This window comes from Sarcophilus harrisii, chromosome 6, assembly GCF_902635505.1.
Source record: "Sarcophilus harrisii chromosome 6, mSarHar1.11, whole genome shotgun sequence".
NCBI lineage: Eukaryota > Metazoa > Chordata > Mammalia > Dasyuromorphia > Dasyuridae > Sarcophilus > Sarcophilus harrisii.
Window position 1 is genome coordinate 206,803,030 of NC_045431.1, and position 22,891 is coordinate 206,825,920.

General features: G+C 36.4%; 1 protein-coding gene across 1 annotated transcript; it reads right to left on the reverse strand.

The window, feature by feature from the left end:
• Window positions 1–1,342: 1,342 nt before the first annotated feature.
• On the reverse strand, window positions 1,343–20,936 carry CSRP3 (cysteine and glycine rich protein 3). The gene is made up of 6 exons (XM_003773609.3): window positions 20,776–20,936; window positions 11,834–11,977; window positions 7,513–7,681; window positions 5,530–5,659; window positions 3,837–3,930; window positions 1,343–2,172 (listed from the first exon to the last, which is right to left on the reverse strand). Exons 2-6 carry the CDS (start codon window positions 11,943–11,945, stop codon window positions 2,096–2,098), a joined length of 582 nt encoding a protein of 193 aa, XP_003773657.1. The 5' UTR covers window positions 11,946–11,977; window positions 20,776–20,936; the 3' UTR covers window positions 1,343–2,095.
• Window positions 20,937–22,891: the final 1,955 nt, after the last annotated feature.

Here is a 22,891-nt window from a genome sequence, read left to right on the forward strand (position 1 = left end):
GGGAGCTCTATAGCATTAAAGGTGTGAGTTGTTCTGGCCACATTGGTTCCTAATGTGTGTGTATGTGTATGTATGTGTGTCCTCCATGTGTATACCCTAACTAAATGGGTTTCTACCATATGTCCTTTTATGTATGTTTCCTTGACACACACACATTCTTTCTGTATGTACATTTGCATGTGTGTGTGCCCTCTTATTGATGGTAACTTATGGAAGATTCCTGTCACTTGATTTGCTACTATCTCATAGATTTTCTTTTACTCTAATTAACTCAGAAACATAAACTGAAAATCAGAAAACAGTGGTAATCACTTTGATCTTTTCATTAAGAACATCATAATTTGGTTCAAATGAGGAATGCGTGAAGAAAAATGAAGTTTAATGAAAATGTAGAACCAAAAACTGTAGAATGAAAATGTAGGGTGTAAATAATTGGTGTTTAGCTCCAATTTATATTGTACTTTATAAAGCATTTTCCGTAGAACGTCACATGCAGCAGGTAGTTAAATATTATTGGCTCCATCAGTGAGGAAAATGAGTTTCAGGATAGTTAAATTATTTGCCCAGGTTTACTGAGTAAAGTACTCCAAAGACTTTAAGTGATGTTTAAATGCTAGTTATTATTCTTGTTCTCACAAAACTATGAAGTATGAGAACTTGGACTCACGTACAGATCTTTGGATCCTAAGTACTCTTTCCATTATAACATGCTGCCAATGGTATTAAAGCTAGAAAGAGCCTTAAAGATAACTTGGTCCAAAGCCTTCACTTTATAGACGAGTAAACTAAGAAGGGATATGGTCAAGGTCATATAATTACATGGTAATTGGGCCAGAACTATAATTCACATTTTTTTCTATTTTTTATCATTCCTCTCTCTCCCTTTTCCTCTCTTCTCCCTTTAACCTTCCCCCTTTCTGACTCTCTCTCTCCCTTCCTTTCCCTCATTTTCTCCTTCTCTCCCTTACTCTTCCTCCCTTCTTCTCCTTCCCTCTTCCCCCTTCTTTCTGTCTCTCTTTCTCTGTCTTCTCTTTCCTCTTTCTCTGTCTATCTTGCACTCTTTTTCTCTCTATTTCTTCACTTTTTTCATTGATTTTATTGATATTATTGAAATTTTGTTTTTCTGAATGAATTTTGTTATTTTTTCTAGCTCTATAATGTAGTTTTTATAAGTTTGATTAGTATAATTTCTCTCTCATACACATACATATCTTTGGGTAGTAGAAAAGAAGAAAGAATTTCACAATTCTATGGACATCAATTTGATTTCAGCTCCAATAATTTGAAATAAAAGAATTTAAATGAGAGAATAAGTTAAGGAATAAAGAGACAGCCTTTTAAAATAGTTTGTGAAGTAAACAGTATCTACAATTTATTATTATTTCACTTTTCAAGAAACATGCAGCATTAAAAAGCTAATAGATGAGATTAATATTTCCTTTCCACCAACAGCATGCCTTTAACTTTCTGCTTAAAAACGGAATCTGTATTTTCTTTCTTCCCTCTTCCCCTGATCTTCTCTTCATCCTTTTGTGAATTTTTCTCCAAGCTGGCAGGCTAGGAAAATGATCTGAATCTTCTACTGTTTTCCTTAGTTATCTGTTTTCTTCACTTACTCCATCTGTTTTTCTTTAATTTAATTCAGCAAGCATTTATTAAATGCCTACCACGTGCAAGGAAATCATTTTGTTAGCCCTGTAACTTCTAAACACCCCATTCACTTCCCATGGTTGTGATTGCCAGACAGCCGAGACTAACTATAAGGGAGATGTGGTACTACATTCTCTTGAAAAATAATTCCCCATTAAAAAGTCAATGCAAAAAATGTACCAGGACATCCTCTGGCACCAGTTAAACATTTATTTATCACTCCAAAGAACTGCTCAAGAATTAAGTTATTTGTAACATAATAGGCTGAAATCAATTTTCTTCCAAAGACTTTCCTAGCATCACTTAGTGCAACAGCTGCTTCTGAAAAGAAATCTTGTCCAGTTTCAAAAACTATTACTGGGAAAAGGTGTCATCTCTGTGTGATTGCTCATCAAAACTTTGTGCTAGGAAAAGTCGTCCCCAAATGCTCAGAATTCATCATCCTTCACTCTTTTCTCTCCACTTGTTTTGTGTGACCTCCAAACCCAATGCCTGTGGGGCCAAAGTTTTTGGCATAGCAAACTGAAAGAAAGGAGACGAAAATGTGGGGAAAAGAGAAAACATCCAAGTCAGTGAAATTATATTATTTCATTCTAATTCAATAAGCTCATTTTATCTGTTAGTTATAATACACTTTACATGATAAACATTTTTCTGAAAAAACTTTGTGAATACTGGTTAGTACTGTATAGTTTTATTCCCAGTAAATGCTAAGATTCCCAGATTCTATTCCTCATGAATGCTGATAGTCTTGGAATCTATAACTAAAAATTCCACAAATTCTGAGAACCCTGCTTACTTCTTTACACCTACTCGGGCAAGATAAAACCTCTAGGGGCTACAATAATGTGAATTGTCTCCCCCAATTAACTGGGTTTTTGGTCTTATTTGTTTCTTTTATGGGGGTTGGAGTACATTTTCTTAAAATTAACCCTACTTAATATATCTTTAAAATAAATGTTTTCTTGGAATTGGATCTATCTGTATATCCACTTAAAAGTTTAAGCTGAATGTGTAACTGGCAAGCTCTTGTCTACTTTGCAGCAAGAAAACTCAGTTTAGGTAGCTTGCCAAGAGCAAATCATGGTACCCAACCCCACCAGTAGCTATAACTTATTCAGTTGTGTGGACAAGCGTGGACAAGTGTGGACATTCAAAAAGCGAAACTACTGGCCTAAAGGCCTAAATTCTATGGGGTATTTCACTTTTGGAGTGAAACAAATTGGACCAGATCCAGCCCTGAGAGCAGTATTTTCTGAAAAAAACTATCAGTATCCCATGCTTTCAACTTGGAATTAGGTGTAGGTGGTACCCAAAGGGCAATGTAAATGGGCAGTACAGCCCATGTTGTCTGTAACTAGAAGACAACATTATCATGAATGATTTGTGCTGGGAAAATGATATAGGAAACATAAAAGACCATCTGTGAGCAAAAAGGAGATGGCCTGGCTAGGTAGTGAGAATTATACATAACAGTTAGCCCTAGTGATTCACTGATATTTATTAAATAATCAAAGAACCAGAGGAAGACTTCTCTGAAGAAAGTAACTTGGGTCGGTGTCTCTGAAAGCAGAGGATCTGGATTCAAATCCCGCCTTTAATGATTTCTAACTTGTATAGCCTATGGGATTACTTCACCTCTATAAGTCTCAGGTTCTTCTATAAAATGAGAGGAGCAGTAGATTAAGTGGTTTCTAAGATCCCTTTTGTCTCAAACGCTATGACTCTGTGAGGGTTTAGGGAAATATATGGATACTGATTGGGAAGAAATAGATGTACTGGAATCAAGGAAGGAGATGAGAAGGAGATTTCATTATAAACTGACCAAATTATATGTGAGCATTTCAGAGCATTTTTAATGCTAATTACTAGAATCTAAAAGCATATAATCTACTCTTCACTTGTGCTTTGACCTACTTAAGTCATGTCATCTCCATAACAATTAATCTCCCTCCTACCAACACTCATAAAGCATGGGCTTGGGACTTCACCCTAGGCTGAATTCTGGGTAAGGGATTAAATAGACTAAAACTATATTGAATTTGGCATGTCCTCGCCCCTTAACCTTCATCAAAGAACCCAAATTTTATGCTTGTTCAGAAGGTTTCCCTGATAGAATGGCAGAAAAAGTCCCTTAGTACAAAAATGGCCATGATACAATTTGGCATTCCTTTCCCTTCACTCACCTTTGCAATAAAGTTCTCCATCTTTGTCAGTGACATTCGTAGATTCTAAGCTTTTCCCACAGATGGCACAGCGGAAGCAAGTCTTGTGCCATGGCTGAGGGGTAGAAGGAAAATGCTTAGGTAAGTAATGCTTTCCAAACTGCAAGACAAGTGATCAAAGCCATATGAAAAGCTACAACTAATCCTTTGAATGTATAGATGACTATTGACTAGATAGGCTCAGAAGAAAAATCCAGTTGGATCCAGTTAAATTTAGAAATGAATGATGAATAAAAGTATTGCTTGGTTTTATCCAGGTGGATAACTTGGATTGGGTTTTAGAAAATCCAAGGAACAACTTAACAGTATATTGCAAGAATATGACACTGAGTTGGAATTTCAAATTAAGATTATATTGAAGATGAAAGAAAAAGAGCCAGTAATCCAAGTAATTCATTCCAATGAAGTATTTCTGCTTTAATTATTTGGATTTTTTCAGACAAAAATGATTTTGTTGATTTATCCAAAGTCTTCACAGCAATTTAAACAACACTTCATAGAGTCTCCCAGTTTCATTCTTGACTCTCTAGATTTTTTCATTTCAAACCAATAGCAGATTTCTTACTCTGAAGATGCCTTTTTTCAGCCCTCTCCTCTGATTGGTGACTCTCTGACTTGGACCATTATTTTATAAGGTACCAAAGACATGCTCATTTCACTCTCAGATCCATTCCTCCCTCACATATATTTCCTCTCCATCACCCTTAGCAGAAAGTCTCTAGCTTCATCTACCCACCCCTCTCTCCAGCTCCCTTTTATGTATTATTTTCCTCCAATTGGGAAATGACTAAACAAGCTATTGTATAAGATGATGTGGAATATTATTGGGCTAGAAGTAATGACCAGCAGAATAAGTTCAGAAAAACCTGGAAAGACATACATGAGCCTATGCAAAGTAAAGTGAATAGAACCAGGAGAACACTGGACATATTGACGGCAACATTGTATGATGAAGAACTATGTGTGACTTAGCCATTCTCAACAATTCAATGATCCAAGACAAAACCAAAGACTAATGTTGAAACATACTCTCCACCTCCAGAGAAAGAGCTAATATTAATTGAATACAGACTGAGGTATACTATTTTTTACTTTTTTTTAAATTTGACTTTTCTTGTACAAAATGACTACAATGAAAAGTTTTACATGATTGCATATGGATATGCTCTATCTGATTGTAGCTTTCCCAACAATAGCCTCTCCTAGGTCTCCACTAAGGGTAAAATATCAGGGGTTAAGGGAGAAGAGTCCCAGAATCTCAGTCTTCCACATCATATGGTACTGTACTCAAATCTGTCCCACCCTGCAAGATTTTATCTTGTGAGATCTGTTGCCCGGGCTGACAGACTTTGCTTGCCCCAAACACCAGAATTATTTGTTATAACTATTCTCCTGGGTATTTCTTTTCTCTTTTTGATGACTAACTCTAAAATTATATTAGAGGTAAGAATTACTATGTTATAAAAGCTTTTCTTCCCCTGCCACCAAATACAAAAACATGCTAACTCAATTTCATACTCCAGGGAATATCTCAGAATGGTAGTCACTGGCAATTGGTAATATGAATTTCTTTCATTGTCTCATGCTTTCTTCAATTCGATATGCAAACAAAAAATGGTTGCCACCAAAAAAAGAGAGAGAAAGTATTCCTTACTTTGCCACCACCCATTATTCTTTCAGCAGCATAGACTGATTTACCACAGCGAGGGCACTTCTCCACCTCACCAAACTTTGGGGTAAATTTGGAAGGGTTGCTGGTAGTTGACCGAGCTGTCTTGGGGGACCTAATGGAAAAAAAACTGGTTAGTGGTTTACATGACTTCATTTTACCAAGAACAGTTAATTTCCCGAGACAGATCTTATAGTAGAAAGAGTAGTGGCCTAGATCTTAGGGTTGGTTTGGTCACTTTCTCTCTTTCCCTATCTGGGCCTTAGGTACGTCTTGTAAAAAAAATGATGGAGATGAATGAAATGATTTTTAAGGTCCTTTCCAGCTCTAATATTCTTGGGACCCTAATGCTGTATATATAGTGATTTGAAGCATTCTCTCTTCCTTTCTAAAAAGATATTTGAAAACTTTATTATAGGGTGAGGATGGACTGATGACACATGTTCAGAAACAACAGTGTGGAACTTCTCTTTACAATTCAATCTACCATATTTTACACAAAAGATGGACCTTCGTGGGAGACCAGAAACAAAGCAAAGAAGTAATAAAACAATAACATTGTAAGATCAATCAACAAGCATTTGTTATTAAACTCATTTGATGTAGAGTTGGAAAGAACCTTCCCAACATTTGTGTACAGTTCTTTACAGCTAAGCAGGATATTTACAAATATTAACTTATTCCATCTTCACTACAACCTTATCAAGCAGGTAGAAGAAGGATTATAATTCCCATTTCACAGATAAAAAAAAACTGACATTCAAAGATTTCAAGTACCTAAGGACAAATCCCAGAACTAAGATTAGAGAGTAGGTATTCTGACTCATTCTATGACATCATCACAATAACAAAACTAAGAATACAATAGGAACCTTCTTAATGCAATCCTTTCCCCTCTAAGTAGATATCCCATTGGGAATTGAGTAATGAGATCAGTTAATAAAAAAAGACTTCTCTTAAATTTCAGGATTTCATATTTTTTTGTTATCATTACTGCTTTCCCTTCTTAAATTTTAGACCAGACTGTTGAAGGGCTATAGATTTTGACAGCTAGGTAGAAGAATGGTTAAAGCCTTAGAGACAAATAGACTTGAGTTTAAATTCTTCCTGGTATTCATTTAAACTCTGTTTGCCTTAATTTCCTAATTTATAAAATGGGGTCAAAGACTTGCTGTAAGAATCAAAATGGAGACACACACATTTTAAAAATATATATGTATATTTAAAATAAATATAAATATAAATATGTGTATGTATGTATACAGACATGTATGTGCATAGATATGTAAGTCTGTATATATGTGTGCGTATAATGCTTTGAAAACCTTAAAATACTATATAAACATTAGCTATTATTGTCATTGTTGTGGTTAATATATACAATATGTACAACATACAGTACACAATACAATATGTACAATATACAATAATATATAATATCTTCAAGTGATTTAAATATCAAATCACTTGTTTCATTTGTTCAAGTGCCATACACAGTGTCAAATTTTGAAGACAGTGCAAAGATAAATAATTTGGATTCCTACGAATCCAGAGCTTATGGCTTAGATATTATATGCCAATACATGACATTAACTATATTAATGTCATTGATGTTTAATATCTCAAAGATTAAAAAAGGGAGATGCTGTGAAGGTCTCTAAGCCTCCAAAACCCATGAAGTCCATGCATTTCATGTTCTTCATCAATATGCAAATCAGGAGTCCTTGTATAAGAATAATTGCCTGTTAGAATGGCAGATAATTTAAAGAGTCTTTAGAAAAATGGAACATTGTTAAGAAGAAAAAAAACTTGGTCATATTGACTATTTTCATTATAGGCCCGTCAACACTAGTCCATTCTTCCACTTCCAGAAAATGTCACTATGGAAACTAAATGAGGTCCTCTAATAATAATTGGCTATTAGAACATCAACAAACTAGAGAAAGAGGTGACAGGATTTCAACATACTGTTGGAATTGCAATCCAAGATGTTCACCCGTATCAGTACTAAGGCAGCCGGCACCTTGTCCAAATCCAATTCCTTTGGGGCCATATTTCCTCCCATAGCATGATTTACAATAGATCTCAGATTCATGAGCTGCTACTGTTGTACTGTCCAGAGATTTCCTGCAAGCCACTGAAAGAGGAAATTTGGTATTAGGAGTCTTACTCTTCTCAGAATAACATAATCCTCCTAAGCAGTCTCTTTCAAAATAAGTTCATCATCAAATTTGCATCAGTAATTGAGAGGTGGTACAATGTGAATGCTGGTTCTGAGGTTAGGAACATCTGAGTTCAAATATAGTTTCAAACATTTATTAGCTATGTGACCCTAAGCAAGTCACTGAATGTCTGTCTGCCTCAGTTTCCTCATCTATAAAATGGGGGAAATAATAGCACCTCTCTGGCAAGGTGATTATAAGGACCAAGTAACATATTTATAAAGTTCTTTGCTTAAAGCACTATATAAATGTTACCTATTATTTGTTTTCACAGATGAATAAAAAGCAGCATATTTTCCATTTGAAAATCATTTTAATTTGTATTTTTTACATTGTCATCATTTCCAGGTAGTTCCTTTTGTCCCCTAAAATTGAATCCTTCTTTGTAACAAAGGAAAACAGTTCAGCAAAACTACTGTATTGGGCAGTATTTGTTCCCTCCCTACTTCTCTGCAGAAAGAAGGGGATATGTTTCATTAACTATTCTCCAAGACTAAGATTTGTGATCCCATTTGACTTCCTTTTAGTGTCCTTTCTGTTTACATTATTATAATCATTGCACAGAGTATGCTACTGGTTGTGTCTCTTTTTAGGTAAATTCATTTAAGTCCTGTCATGTCTCTCATTTCTCCAAAGTTATTATTTCTTACAGCACAAACACATTCCATTGCATTTACATAACACGCATTTGGCCAAGTGACAGGTTGGCATTTTGGTTTTAGGTCTTTGCTACCACATAAGTGCAATTATGGATATTTCATTATATGTGGAATCTTTTATTCTGTCTTCTTTGAGGAAGGTGCTAGCATTGTGATTGCTTCATAAGAATTAAAGATTTAGTCATTTTTTCTTTCATGGTTACAGTTCGTCAGTCAGAACAGTTAGACCAATTTGCAACTCTAACTAAAGTGTGCCTGTTTTGCCATAACCCGTCCAACTGGGATTGCTTGTATTTTTGTCAGACTGAATTGAATCTTTCCCAATTTGTGTGGTTGAAAGTAAAATTTCAGAGTTACTTTAGTTTACATTTTTCTTATTAGTAGTCATTTAAAACCTTTTAATCATATCTTCATGGATAATTCACAGTTATTTTAAAAACTATATCTTTTAGCAGTTTAACTACTGGGGAATGGTTCTTGGTAATCAATGATAATGATGATGATCTTTGCCTGAGGCTTTAAGATTTGCAAGTGTTGTGCAAATATCTATACCCCCCCCCATATATATATATATCTCCTTACAACAACTAAGGGAAGTTGATACTATTATTATTATATCCATTTTATATGCCAGAGAAAATTGAGACAAATACAGATTTTGATTTGCCCATGGTCATACACTTACAAGTTAATTCTAGGCATTTTCTTTGACTGTATCCTGTGATTGGAATGCTCTTCCTCTTCCATTCCAGTCACTGACCATTCTCACTTCCTTTGAGTCCCAATTTAAATACCACTTTCTGTAGGAATTTTTCCCTAACCTTCTTAATTTTAGTGCTTTGTGTATATTTGTTTGCACTCTGTCCCTGCCATTAGATTGTAAATTTCTTGAGGGCAGAGTATATTTTGCCTCTTTTTTGTGTTCCCCTGTGCCTCAGCACAAGGCTTGATATATAATAGGCACTTAATAAATGTCTGTTGACTGATTGTCCAGATCTAAACTCATGTTTTCCTGTTCCTAGTCCATACATCTTTGACAACAGACTGATAGTGAAATCTGATACTAAAACTTTATTTTCATTATCTTTCAGATGTTCAATGAGTGATCTAAATTTTAATTCAAAATTCCTTTATTCTGCCAGTATTCATCTCTTGGACAACTCATACAGATGGACAATGACCTCAGTCTAAATTCGATTAGGAAGAGAAGGGTAGGCACGCTCGTGTTGGAGAAATTTCTCGAATTTTAAGGGATGCCAAGTGGCTTGCTTTGCTAAACAACTGCTAAAACCTTATCTTCAGCTCCAATCTCTGCAGGAGATACTTAGCTACCAAGGATTCTGTATCATTAATTAATAATAAACATTTATTAAGCGATTACTATGTGGCAAAGACATACTGCTTCTTAAAAGCCTTTTTTAAAAATCAGACTAAAAATAAATTTATGCCATTTTATACTGTTTTTGTAGAAAGATTTCTTGCATCAAGTGTTTTTTCCCACTTCTAAACTCAGGTTTTCCTGCCTCCTAGTCCATACACCTTTGATTTTTTGAGTGTGAATTTGCAAAATCTATCATCGTCTCATTAGAATTGTTGAAAGCTGGATTATCATCATACAACTGTTTCTGTGTAACATGAGATGATTTTTCACAATCTCATCACAAAACTAAAAGCATTGGTAATCTGCCATCACCTGGGAATGAACATTTATTCCCTAGTTTTATAATGGTAATTATATTTACTGAGAAAGGTAAAGGATAAGAGAAGCTATGGGAGGGGGAATACAATGCTCCTATTTCTGGCACCAAGCATCTTTCTTGCTAAAACAAATGGAACTAAAGCCCTTGAAGTGTTATTAAAATAGCTCCCAGATATGGCATAACTTAACAGCCCACGAGGAGCACAAAAATTTACTAGGAGCTGGCCTTCTAAATTTGAAATAAGGACTACCAAGGTGGGGAGACTCTGTAGCTAAGGAGCAATTTGGAAAACAGGGCTTCCTTCATCCCATTAGGGCTGGTTTATGACCAGCTTACACCGATGGGGCGAGTAAATGATAATATTTGCACAGGAAATATTCTGGCTTTCTCATTACTCTAAATTGGTTCCTGTGAGAATAACCTGATCAGCTAATAATACCAACAGAATCCTAGGGACCAGTGTCCAAAGTGGAATCATTTGCTGGATTAACAGATTACCCCAGCACTTGCTAACACCAGAGTAATTTAAATTAAAGATGAAAATCCTCATATAGGCAGAACTAATGAATGAGAATTTAAAACAGAACAAAATAAATTTTAAAAGACCTATTTTTAGTGGGTAGTGTAGATTTGCTAATGGCTTAAGTTTTAGGATAGTTAAGGATTTCCTAAAGTTATGTTATATGTCCCTTAGATCTATTACTTTCACAGAAATCCACATTTCAACAGCTCTTCAGAGATTGTGAGGAAATAGAGAGTGGGAAAGGACCTTAGAGAGTGTCTTGAAGGGCTTGGAAGCAGAAAGCCAATTGTCTACCAAATAAAGTTTACAAGACAGAGTGGTAGTTGGAAGCTATCTGTAAAATAACCTTCAGTATCTTCTCCATCTTACACTCTTAAAGTGTTGCCTAAAACACGGAAAAGTTAAGGGAATTATATCCAGGGTCATACATTCAGAAGAGGAACTTGAACCCAAGTGTTCCAGTCTCAAATGCCAACTCTCTTTTCACTGTAACAGGCTCATAAAGGTCTCAAGAGATGAAAAGACATTTGAGATTAGCTCCTTTAAATGCCTCATTTTTCAGATAAGAAAAATGAGGCCTGGGGAAAGAGGTAGGGGACTTGGTCCAAAATCGTAGAATTATTATGTACATAGGACATCCAGAATTTGAATTCAAGTTTTCTGACTTTAAAGACTGTGTTCATTCTTGGTCAGCTAGATGAGAGTGACTAGAACAACCTGATCTCAAGATACTTATTGGCGGTGTGACCTTAGACAAGCTACTTAATCACTATTTGCCTGTTTCCTCAACTGTAAAATGGGGATAGTAGCAACCCCCACCTTGCAGGGTTGTTGCAAAGATAAAATTGAGATCATATTTGTAAAGCACTTAGGACAGTACCTATCACATAGTAGGAGCTATATAAATGCTTAGTCCATTTTTCCCCTTCTTCTTTGCTACATTGGGCTATAGGGTTTAAATTGTTGAGCCTGCTGTCCAAGACCCTCTATAATCTAGCTAGGCAAAAAGAACTCTAAGCACCTTCCCCCCATTTAATATGTCAATGATAAAGACATATATAGTAAGCAGTTAATAAATGCTTTTTCAATGACTCCAATTCACTCATTCATTCACTCATTTATTCATTGTATCCAATGTGGATTTGGAAGCACCAGCTGAACCCAGAGGTCTACTACCCGACTTACTGCATTGGAAACAAGGCTTGTGGAAACTTCTCCCATTGCATTGGATTTCCTCTGCATGGTAGACTGTTTTTCCACAGGCCCCACAACTTGCTCCTCCACCCCAGTTTGGCATCTTCAAGGTTCTTAGTAGAGTCTAAAAGCAACCTACAAGAACACACCAAAAATTATTTTCAGGCAACATTAGGAGTGAAACAACACTTCTGTAAGATCACTTTTATCCATATGAGTCTATCTCACCAAATAAATCTCAACTCTTAACAAAAGATTGAATTCATAGTATCATAAATTTAAAGAAAGACAGTACTTCAGTAATAATTTATCTTTTTTTTTAGTAAGGCAACTAAGGCTCAGAGAATTTAGTTGATTTTCCTGCGGTCACATAGATAAAAAAAAATATCAGAAAAGGGGTTTGACCCCAGGTTCTGTTACTACAAAATCCAATGGTTTTTTCCCACCAACCCATTCAAGTCAAAAGTGTCATTATATGAAATGAGGCTATATCACTTCTGTTAATCTCAGAAGATGAGATTAAATAGACTGAGACCAAAGGGTTAACATTATTAGAGAAACCTATTTCAATTCAGCACATTGAAGAATTTTCTAACTAGAACTGTCCAACAATTCAGTTGTTGCAGTAGATATAGCATTGGGTCTGGATAAGACTTATTTCCTAAATTCTAATCTGGCTCTAGACACTTACTAGCAGCTATATGACTCTGTGAAAGTCACTTAATTCTGTTTGACTCAAGTTTCCTCACCTAAAAAACGAACTACAAAAGGAAATAGAAAACCATTCCATCATCTTCACTAAGAAAACTTTAAATGCAGTCACAAAAAGTTGGACACAACTGAACAACAACAATTTAATGAGCCCCTTTTAAAGATTTTCAAGCAAAGGCTAAAAGGTTCCTTGTCACTAACAGTCTTCAGGCTTCAGGTACAAGTTTAGCTAGATGACCTCAGACATTTCTTTCAAACTCAAGATTCTATGATTCAAAATAAACTACATCATAGTTATCTTTCCCCTCTAATTTATCTGGCTAAAATAATAATTTGAAGACAGGTAGATGGTACAGCAGATTGAGCACCAGCTCTTGAGTCAGGAGGTCCTGACTTCAAATCCAGCCTCAGACACTTATTTGGGGAAGGAAATTAAGCTTAAGTTCTCTTGCCAAAAAAAAAATTATTTTAAAAATTTCTAATGTAGTAAATCTGACATAGAAAAATGCCTTCCTTACTTCACAGTGATGGGGCTAGAGTGACATAGTGAATCCCCGCTCACCTGAGGCAAGTTTTTTCAATCTCCTCACCTGTTAAAGAGAAATGATCATCTCTGTCTTGCTTAACTCACAGGGTTGCTGTGAGAATGAAAGGAGACAGTGAAATGAAAGGGATAAAATGCTATTCAGCCGGGAAGGTTTTTGAAATATGACATGCGGGATCTGCTTATCTGGAGAGATTACCAAAGTGTTGTTGGAATACATACTGGAGTATTAGGTTTAGCAGATGACATTAGTTGAGGAGAGTGTTATTTAAAAAGTATTTTCTCTCTCTTAAACAATATATTACATCTTCCATTCTTTTAGACTAGAATGAAAAAAAAATAGATTCTTGATACAGACTCTGAAATAGTCCTTGTGAGGGAAAGATATTCTGGGCTCCTTTGCTTTGCCCAATATTGATTCTTGCTAGTTAGCATATAACATGATAGTATTCATAATAATATCCTTGAAATGAGAATTGGATCTGTGATTTCATTTATAAAGGCAGCACTCTAGTGAGGAAACTATCACCAAGGCTTCTCTTTAACTTGCATTCTTTTTTTTATTTTTGCTGAGGCAATTGGGGTTAAGTGACTTGCCCAGGATCACACAGCTAGGAAATGTCTGAGGTCAAATTTGAACTCAGGTCCTCCTGACTTCAGGGCTGGTGCTCTACCCACCGTGCTACCTAGATGCCCCTCTAAGTTGCATTCTTAGAGAACTGCTTAGAGCCATGAAAGGTTAAACACTAGTTCCTAGTGTTAAGGAACTAGTCAATATCAGAAAGGAGCCAGGAGATAGGTTTGCCTGGTTTTGACGCCAACTTTCTCTGCTGGCAATGGTGTCAAACTTAAAGAAAAGCAGATCCTCCTCAGCCATGTATTAACTTTAAAAACATCAAATAGACACTATCTGTGTTGCACTGTGGCTTTATTTAATCTGCTTAACTTTTCCCAATTCATTTTCATTTGGTTTCCTTGCACTTGGGGGTTTTGCCAGCACATTTTTGCACCACACTGTGCTGCTTTTTGATAATAATTCCATGGGTTCTATTTTTAATATTATGGTATTTTATATGCAAAATTTTATTCGGCACATATTAGGATTCTTTAAGGGAGCAAATATCAAAGTATATATCAAAGTGTATATGTAGGTAGGTAGATAGGTATATGTAAATTATATATGTATATGTACAAAATCTTTGATTTATGCAAATATTAAAGTCTTTCTATATATTTCTATATAGTATATAATTGACATTTGTACTGTCTGTGTGTGTGTGTGTGTGTGTGTGTGTGTCCCAGACAAAGAGAGACAGACAGACAGGCAGGCAGGCAGGAAGGCAGGTAGAGCCTGTGCCAGAGAGACAGAGACAGAGGTAGAGACAAAGATAAAGAGCCAGAGCCAGAGCCAGAGCCAGAGGGGAGAAGAGACAGAGAGATGGAAAAAGACAGAACCAAAGCCAGACAGAGCCAGAGCCAGAGAGAGAGAGAGAAATTAGAGACAGAGTCAAAGAGGAGAGAGAGAGAGAGAGAGAGAGAGAGAGAGAGAGAGAGAGAGAGAGAGAGAGAGAGAGAGAGAGAGAGAGAGAAACAGAGAGAGAGCCAGCTGGAGATGCAAAGTAACTTGCCTCAAGGTCATCCAGCTAATAAGCCACATTGCCAGAAGTCAATCCCAAGTCTTTTGATCCCTGAACTAGAGGGCTCTTTGCACTACACCAGGTTCCTGGAATGTCGGCTTGTCATTTGTATGGCATATTATCAAACCACTCTGAGCCTTTGGCTCTGAACTTTCCCTTCTTGGAAGGAAATCACTTGCCTAGAATAGTTAATGAGCATCATCGAACACTCCTAGGTCAACTTGTCCAGATCATATTGCACAAAGTCAGGGCATTGCCACAGCAGATGCTTAATAAATATTTCTTAAATTCAATTCAAAGCTGAAGTTGCTGTAGGTAAGAAAGAAATACAAGTCCCACCTAACCCTTCCTCACTGACCCAAACATAAGAAGGAAGTGATCTTCTAAAAATAATTCCAAAGACAGATGGATGACTTGGACACTTACAAAGTGTGAGGATCTCTATCTGTCTCAACCTTTTCAACAGGCAGAGGTAGTTTCGTTTCATAAAAACGTTTTTAAAATAATCTAAATGTCATCCTCAAAAGGGGAATAATACTGTTTCTACTGAAAATTGTCTATCCATGGCCAACTATTTCCCTCTTCCATGTATATTATTTATATGCATATTGCCACTTATTTATTTTGGATTCAGAGGAAATGATAAATTTAGAGATGGAAAGGGATTTAGGGCTTATCTGGTCCAATCTTCTCATATGAGAGATGAGAAACTGAGGCTCAGAGGGGATGAATTGATTTGCCCAAAGTCATATAAATAGCTAGAAACAGAGTCAATCTCTAAACGACCCGGCTTTCCCAAATCCCTTTAAAATGCCTGTTTTGCTATAACACCTTGCTTTCTAATTCATTTTGAGGATACATCTGTCAGCTTTCACCTTTATACCAAAGATTCAACCTTCTATCATGAAAGATGACAAACTACTCAGGAGAATAGAAAAAACAATATATTCTTGTTCATGCTTATTTTACCCGTAACTTTCGGCATAAGGTAAAATGAAGGAGAAATGAAATTGATTTCATCCGGGAATGACAGTGGAATTGATGAGATTAATGATGTGGAAATTTACAAACTGACCCTAGATAGGATTTCTTATTTCAGATCTACAGTATGAATTTCACTTCCACATCCTAGAAGATAATAGACTATGGATCTGCCTCTTGGGGACTATGATTGGCAACGTGCTTTTCAAAATAAGCAGGACGTTCCCCATCATGTAATGTATAATATCCAAAATTATTCCAAAAGGATGCCAATTTCTGATATCTATGCATGAGGAGTAGCAAAAATTGGGAGTCTTCAAACATTCTCCTGAACAGGTGTTAGCGTCCGTGTGGGCAGATGGGAATGTATCCACAGGGACTAAAAAGAGTCAGTAGCGATCATTTCTTATTCTGAAGCCAGAAAGTCTGAAGCACGTTAGTGTAGGGGGCAGAATACTCTGTTGGGAGTCAGGGAACTTGAGTTCTAGTTGTGTCTCTACCCCTGAGCCAGTATGTGACTTTAGGCAAGACTTTTAACCAGTTTGGATCCTTTTCTTCATATGTATACTCCCAAATAAAACCGTAATAAACTGCTCTGCCTACCTCATCCAGGATTATCATAAGGCTTCAAAGGGAAAATATTTCCAAGCAACTTGAAAGATATAATTGCTATATTAATGCAAGGAATTCATATGAGTATCATTTCAGGGATGAATTAAATAACTGTGATTTATTTAGAAGAGCATTTAGGGTCCTGGAATGCACACATGGACCTTTAGCCTGTTGCATTTTTAAAAAATTCCTGCATCTCAACATTCCCCCCACCTAGGCTCTGAATGTTAGAGTTTCCAGGCCAAGTTGACGGAAACGCCATTTGTTTATCAGTGAGGCACGGCTAACGTAGATCACCAAATATAGGTCAGTTTGCTGTTGAGTTCCATTTGTCACCCTTATCACCAACACCCTCACACCCTGAGGCCCCTCTGTGTTTGTTTTAGAGATGTCTGCATTGTCATTAACAGAGTCTTGGGTCATGATGAAAATAGGAATCTGAACAGGAGTATGGAGAACTGGAAAAAAAAAAAAAGTGAGATCTACTACATAGGGAAGGGACAGAATGTCCCCAAGATTCCTAGTTGAATTTGCTTTGGTGTCCTTGTTCAATTCTGGTCCAAATGAGATCAAACCTTTTCACAGGACCAATTTCTTAACCCATAGTTAGGCCATCAAGCATGTCATAGGTGGGGATTTTTTAGCTTTGGAATAATGCTGCATTGAATAATTTAGATTAGAATTTAAATGAGTGGGAAGTATTTAAATCTTAAATATTAAGATTCTTTGTTTCAGAAAATCAGAAAGAGTAAGTAAATCAGAAAGAGAAAGTAAAATATTCAGAGGCTTCCACTTGAAAACATTTAAAGAAAGCAAGTAAAACAGCTATTTAGTGATTATGTTTCTCCTGGATCAGGATTTAATAGGCAATCATTTATGTAATAGGTATAGCAGACTAAGGTAAAGCATAGTAGCCAGAGTTGTCCATGACAGTCAATGTTTATTCTCCCCTTGATCACCTTTGATCCAGTGTCATCTCTTCTACATGAACTCAGAGGAAGATTTTAAGCAATAGAAAAAATATTGACATCCCAAGAACATGCATCAGATTTAAGAAACACTGTGTTCAATCAACAGACAAGTAGGAAAGTCAAGGAGACTCATTTTACATGGATCCTTGAGTCAGTGGAAGAGGTAATGGAATGGAAAAGATCACTGGATTGTGAGTCAGAGTACCGAGTTTGAATACTGGCTCAGATTTCAGAGGATCAGAAAGTTCTGTTCCTCACTACCTCTGTCATTGTGGACAAGCCATTTCCCTTGATTTCCTCTTTTATAGAATTAGGTTTAGAAAATTTCAAAGCACTTGAAAAAAATATCATCCTTTGACCTCAGATTCAAGGGACTGAACTTTACTGCTCATTTCTCTGACTAACTTGCTATATGTAAAATACTAACCAAGTCATTTTTCTTCTCCAAGTCTGGAAAATGAGGGTGTCACTAGACATTTGTCTAAAGTCCACAAATTACTGAAACTATGGAATAGGAGATATTCCCATTAATGAAATTTCCCAAACTGTTGATTCATGGACTAGAAGGATAAATAAGTACAAGAGCCTCAAAAATGTCACACTCCTAACACTTTTACCTTGAAGCCTCATGTCAATTCTCTAAGAACAAACAAATGTTGCCTTTCTGCCAAGTATGGATATTCTAGTTTGGGACACCAGAACTGGTCCGATGTCACACACATATATTCCCTGATTCCTGTAAAGGTGGGCCTGATATCACCCTCTATAGAAGACAGAGAATCAAGTAGACATAGACTTGCTCCTACTTCTGTCAAACCCTGCTGGGATTGGACAAAGGATGCTGCTATGTAGCACCTCCTAAATTACCTTATATTTATGTGTAAATGGTGCAATGGAATCAGAAAGGCTCATATTCATGAGTTCAAATCTAACCTCAGACACTTAATAGTTATGTAATATCCCTGTTTGCCTTAATTGGACAACTAGTTTAGAGCACTAGACACAGAATCAGAAAGACTATCATCCTGAGTTCAAAACAGCCTCAGAGATTTATTCACTATGTGACCCTGGGCAAATCACTTAACTCTGTTTGCCTCAGTTTCCACATCTGTAAAATGATCTGCAGAAGGAAATGGCAAACTACTCCAGTATCTTTTCCAAGAAAACCACAAATGGGGTCATGAAGAGTTGGACACAACTCTATCAACAAAATATATTTTATATATAAATAAGGAATGTTGAATAGTAAACATAGGAACAGCCTTAAAGTCAAGAACACCTGAGTTTAAGTTCTATTATTTACACAACTAGCTGTGATCCTAAAAACAGCCATTTTATTTCTCAATACTCCAGACAACCTTTTAAAATCTGGAAGTTGCATAGAAGGTGTTGAAACGTACTGGTATTATTATATTATATTATATATATATATATTATATATATATTATATTATATTATATTGATGAAATCATAGAATTAGCCCAAATTGGTATGTGTGCATAAAATGAATTTATCTGGGAACTTGTTGCTTTGCTGAGAAGCACTCCCACTCTTTGAGGTCAAGAATTCAAATTTATCTGTATTTGTTTTCATCTTTCTATTCTTAGTATCTATTATATGGATGGTTCTTAATAAAGGTTTGTTGATTAGTTGGCTGGAAAAAATTTCTCTTTTTCACGAAAAGAAGCTCTAATTTCTAGCAACATTATTACTGAAACACTTTCCCTCTTTAGTAATATTTAATGTTTCAGTAAATTATCCCATATCTTCTGCTTTATCATTCCTTCCACATTTACTCCCGACTCCATAGATATGCCCTAAGGATTTACTTGAGCACAACAGGATTAAGTGACATGCCCAAAGTCAATCACCTAAAAATATACAAAGGTGATAATTGATTCTAAGGCTTCTTGATTCGGAGTGAAGCACTCACTCTATCCACTAAACCATTTTGATGCCTTCTCTCTCAGCTTATCAGATAAATTGAGAACTGTGATGTAGACCAGAGCAAGTATCATCTCCCTTTTACAGAGCTCTCTCTTCGTCTCTGTCTCTGTCTGTCTCTGTCTCTTTGTCTCTGTCTCTCTGTCTGTCTGTCTGTCTCTCTCTCTGTCTCTGTCTCTCTTTCTCTCTCTCTCTCTCTCTCTCTCTCTCTCTCTCTCTCTCTCTGTCTGTCTGTCTGTCTCTCTCTCTCCTCTCTCTCTTTGATAAAGTTGATAAAGGACTGGACCTGGAGTGAGGAAGAACTGAAGTCATTTTCAGTCTCAGACACTTACTAGCTATGTATTCTTGAATAAGTCATTTAACTTTTATTTTCCTAAAGTTTCTCAACTATAAATAGGGATAACAGCAGCACCCACCTCACAAAAATTTTGTGAGGATCGAATGAAATAATTGTTAAATGCTTAGCATAATGCATGACTCAAAGTAGGTGCTTTACAAATACTTATTCCCTTTCTCCTAGATATCTATGGACCATATGCTGAGATCCATGGACCACCTCTTCTTAGAATAATGTTTTTAAATGCACAATTTTTAAAAAGATTACAAAGGAACTCAATTAGGTTAAAATATTGCTATCAAATTAATTTTTAAAAAACCAAGTTTATGGTTCCAGGTTAAAAAATCCCTGGAAAGAATACTGTATTAAAGCTTGGATCATGTTCAAATTCTGACCCTGCTACTGAGCAGCTGTGAGGTCTTGGACAAATAAATCACTTAATGCCTGAAGAATTTCTTCTCTCTCTCTCTCAGAAATCTTTTTTTGTTTCTCCAAACCCAAAAGAGGAAGTTGAGTGGCACAGTTGATAGAAAGCTGGATCTGGAATTGAATCCCAAATCCTGGACTATTTATTTGCATGTACCTTATTGGCAGCATCCCCTTTGAAGGGCCACCTGAGAAAGTTAGTGACTTGACAAACTGGAGCAAAAAATAAAGTGACTGTATTCACTCAAGGTCAACAGCTAATAAGCAGTAGGGGTAAAATTTGTGACTTCTCCTTCCCTACTATTTGGGACATTTCACTCTATGGGGGTGCCTGTAGTAATTAGGAATTAGTTCCATTATGAAAACAAGTGGCAGAAACCAATCAGAGACCTTCTTCCATCCATGCATCTCTCTCTCTCTCTCTCTCTCTCTCTCTCTCTCTCTCTCTCTGTCTCTCATTAGCTGCTATGGAGGCCCCAAAGTCACTAGTTTTTAAGGGACTTTTGGAAAGCCCCACTGAAGTTCACAAGGCTTCTAAACCCCATTCCAAGACCTCTAACCACCACCACAACCCTCCCCCCAGACTGCTCTAAGCCTTGACTGTTTTGGAACTTGTGATTTGAAACAGCCCCATATTTCAAGAGCAGAACCATTTCCGTATACCCCCTGCTGATCACCTAATCACAATCCAATAGCCAAAACTTTTCGCCACACCCCCATGCTCCTCATTCATTACAAAAGAATGTAAATTCTGCTGTATGTCTACTCACCTCCCTGGGTGGTCTCTGTGTGTTCAACTAAGGCAGAGAATCCCAGGATCCTCTTTAAATACTCAAGGCACTCAATCACCAGCCTTGGCCCCCCATGCTGGGGAGTGGTGAGAGGGGAGGGAAGCACAGGAGTGAGGGGATGAACAAGCGATGAGTAACCCAACTGCTATCAGCTTGCTGAAAATAACTTGTGAGCAAAGCCCTGAATTTTGCTCCCCCCACCCCTACACCAGCTGTGGATCTAGGAAAGAACAATGTCATCCCTGAAGTTTTATACCACTTCTTGCTTTAGTACTCCAAATCCAGGTGATGAACATGGCAGTATCAGGGGTTTGTGAGGAGGGTGTTGAAGTAAGAATGATAACACAATATAATTTAATGATTCAATCCATATTTTTAAAAGTTTCCTCCCTTCTTCCCACCCCTCTGACCTTTCCAGAAAATCTACACAAACTACCTACAAATAAATCATGACCCATATCCAAGAGCACTCTGGAAATCTCAGACCCTGTCCTCATGTTAGGATTAAGAAGTGAGAGCTAAAAATAAGCACTATCGACGTCGACAGAGGTACTTTGATAATTTCAATGAAGTTCCCAAAATGTGGGTCAGCTAATCAGAGTCCTACAAGTCAGTGACTATATAGTTGTAGAATGTTACGCTTGAAAGGACCTTAAAGGTCACGTAGTCTAACTACCTCATTATATGCACATGGAGAAATCAGTCAAGAGAGGAAAAATGATTTATTCTTTGATTAGTGACAGAGAAAAGACTAGAACTCAGACCTTATTAATTCTTCTACTGCTCTTTCAACTTTATTCTATATGACCTTTCCAATGTATATATGCTATGTGTGCACATGCCCACATATATTTAATATATGTATAGTTATATATGTATATACACTTATATTCTAATATATGCACAAAAGCTTGGTGCACACTTTGATATTAATTTCCCCCTTAAAATTAACATGACAATATTGAAAATTCATAATGAATACATAATGATGTATAACATATGTTTAACACAAGATACATGCACCCATTCCAGAAGAATATAAATTCTTTGAGGGCAAGGAATGTTTTATTTTAATCTTTCTATCACCAGAACCTAGGTGAGTGCCTAGTATATAGTAGGTGATAGATAGATAGATAGATAGATTAATTGATAGATGATAGAAATATATATACACACATGTTTCATTGAATTGATATAGGGTTAGAGGCTAGAGGCTAATCCTAGATCTCCTTTAGGAAAAAAAAAACTAAAATGATAAATTTCTCTCTGGCCTTTGGCAATATGAAAGGATTTAAGCTTTATTTAAATATTTTACTTTTGTTCACCCTTTTTAAGATACTCCCAATTGTATCACCTGAGGTATATACCCTTAAGGTCCACAGGATAGTATAGTGCTTAGGTGACTTGGTTTAGAACCAAGAAATTCTTGGTCCAAATCCCACCTTTCACACTTCCTAGATCTGTGACCATGAGCAGACCACTTAAGCTGAGACTCAGTTATAAAATGGAAATGATATCAATGTTATATGACAATTAATTCTGATGAACATGACTCTTTCCAACAATGTCTCCCAATGCCCGGGAAGATAAGACTCTTTCATTGATCTAGTCTTAACTACAACAATCATGAGGTAAATTCCTTTCTTTCTAAAGCAAAAATCAATCTTTGTTTATATCTATGAGCCAATCCCCTTCCTATTTTCTGGGAGCTTATGCCATCTCTCCTCCCCTCCCCTTTCTTTGCATCTTCTCTTCTTTACTCTCTTCTTCTCTCCTCGTCTCTTCTCTGTAAAAGGTATTGTCACTGCAATTAAATATATTCTTCAACATTATGGAAGAGCTTTTGTTAAATTTTAGAATAGATGGAGATTTTAAATAGATTCATAGAAACAATTTATTCATTCATATTATTAAAAACAACTAAGGCGGTAAGTTTCCCTCTAGTCTTTGGCAATATGAAAGGATTTAAACTTTTATCTATTAGACTAATCAGAGTTGTTAAAGATAAGCAGGATTCTAGCTTTTTAAGAATAAGCAGGTAGGATAGCTAGTTGGTATAGTGGATAGAGCACCAGCTCTGAAGTCAGGAGGACCT

What these genes read in the sequence shown, in the direction of transcription:
- CSRP3 (XM_003773609.3), bottom strand. Translation starts at nt 11,945, where the DNA reads ATGCCAAACTGGGGTGGAGGAGCAAGTTGTGGGGCCTGTGGAAAAACA. An exon ending in CTTGGATTGCAATTCCAACA is followed by an intron (nt 5,660 to 7,512) that starts GTATGTTGAAAT and finishes TTTTTCCATTAG; the next exon opens with GTCCCCCAAGACAGCTCGGT. An exon ending in GAATAATGGGTGGTGGCAAA is followed by an intron (nt 3,931 to 5,529) that starts GTAAGGAATACT and finishes TCTACCCCTCAG; the next exon opens with CCATGGCACAAGACTTGCTT.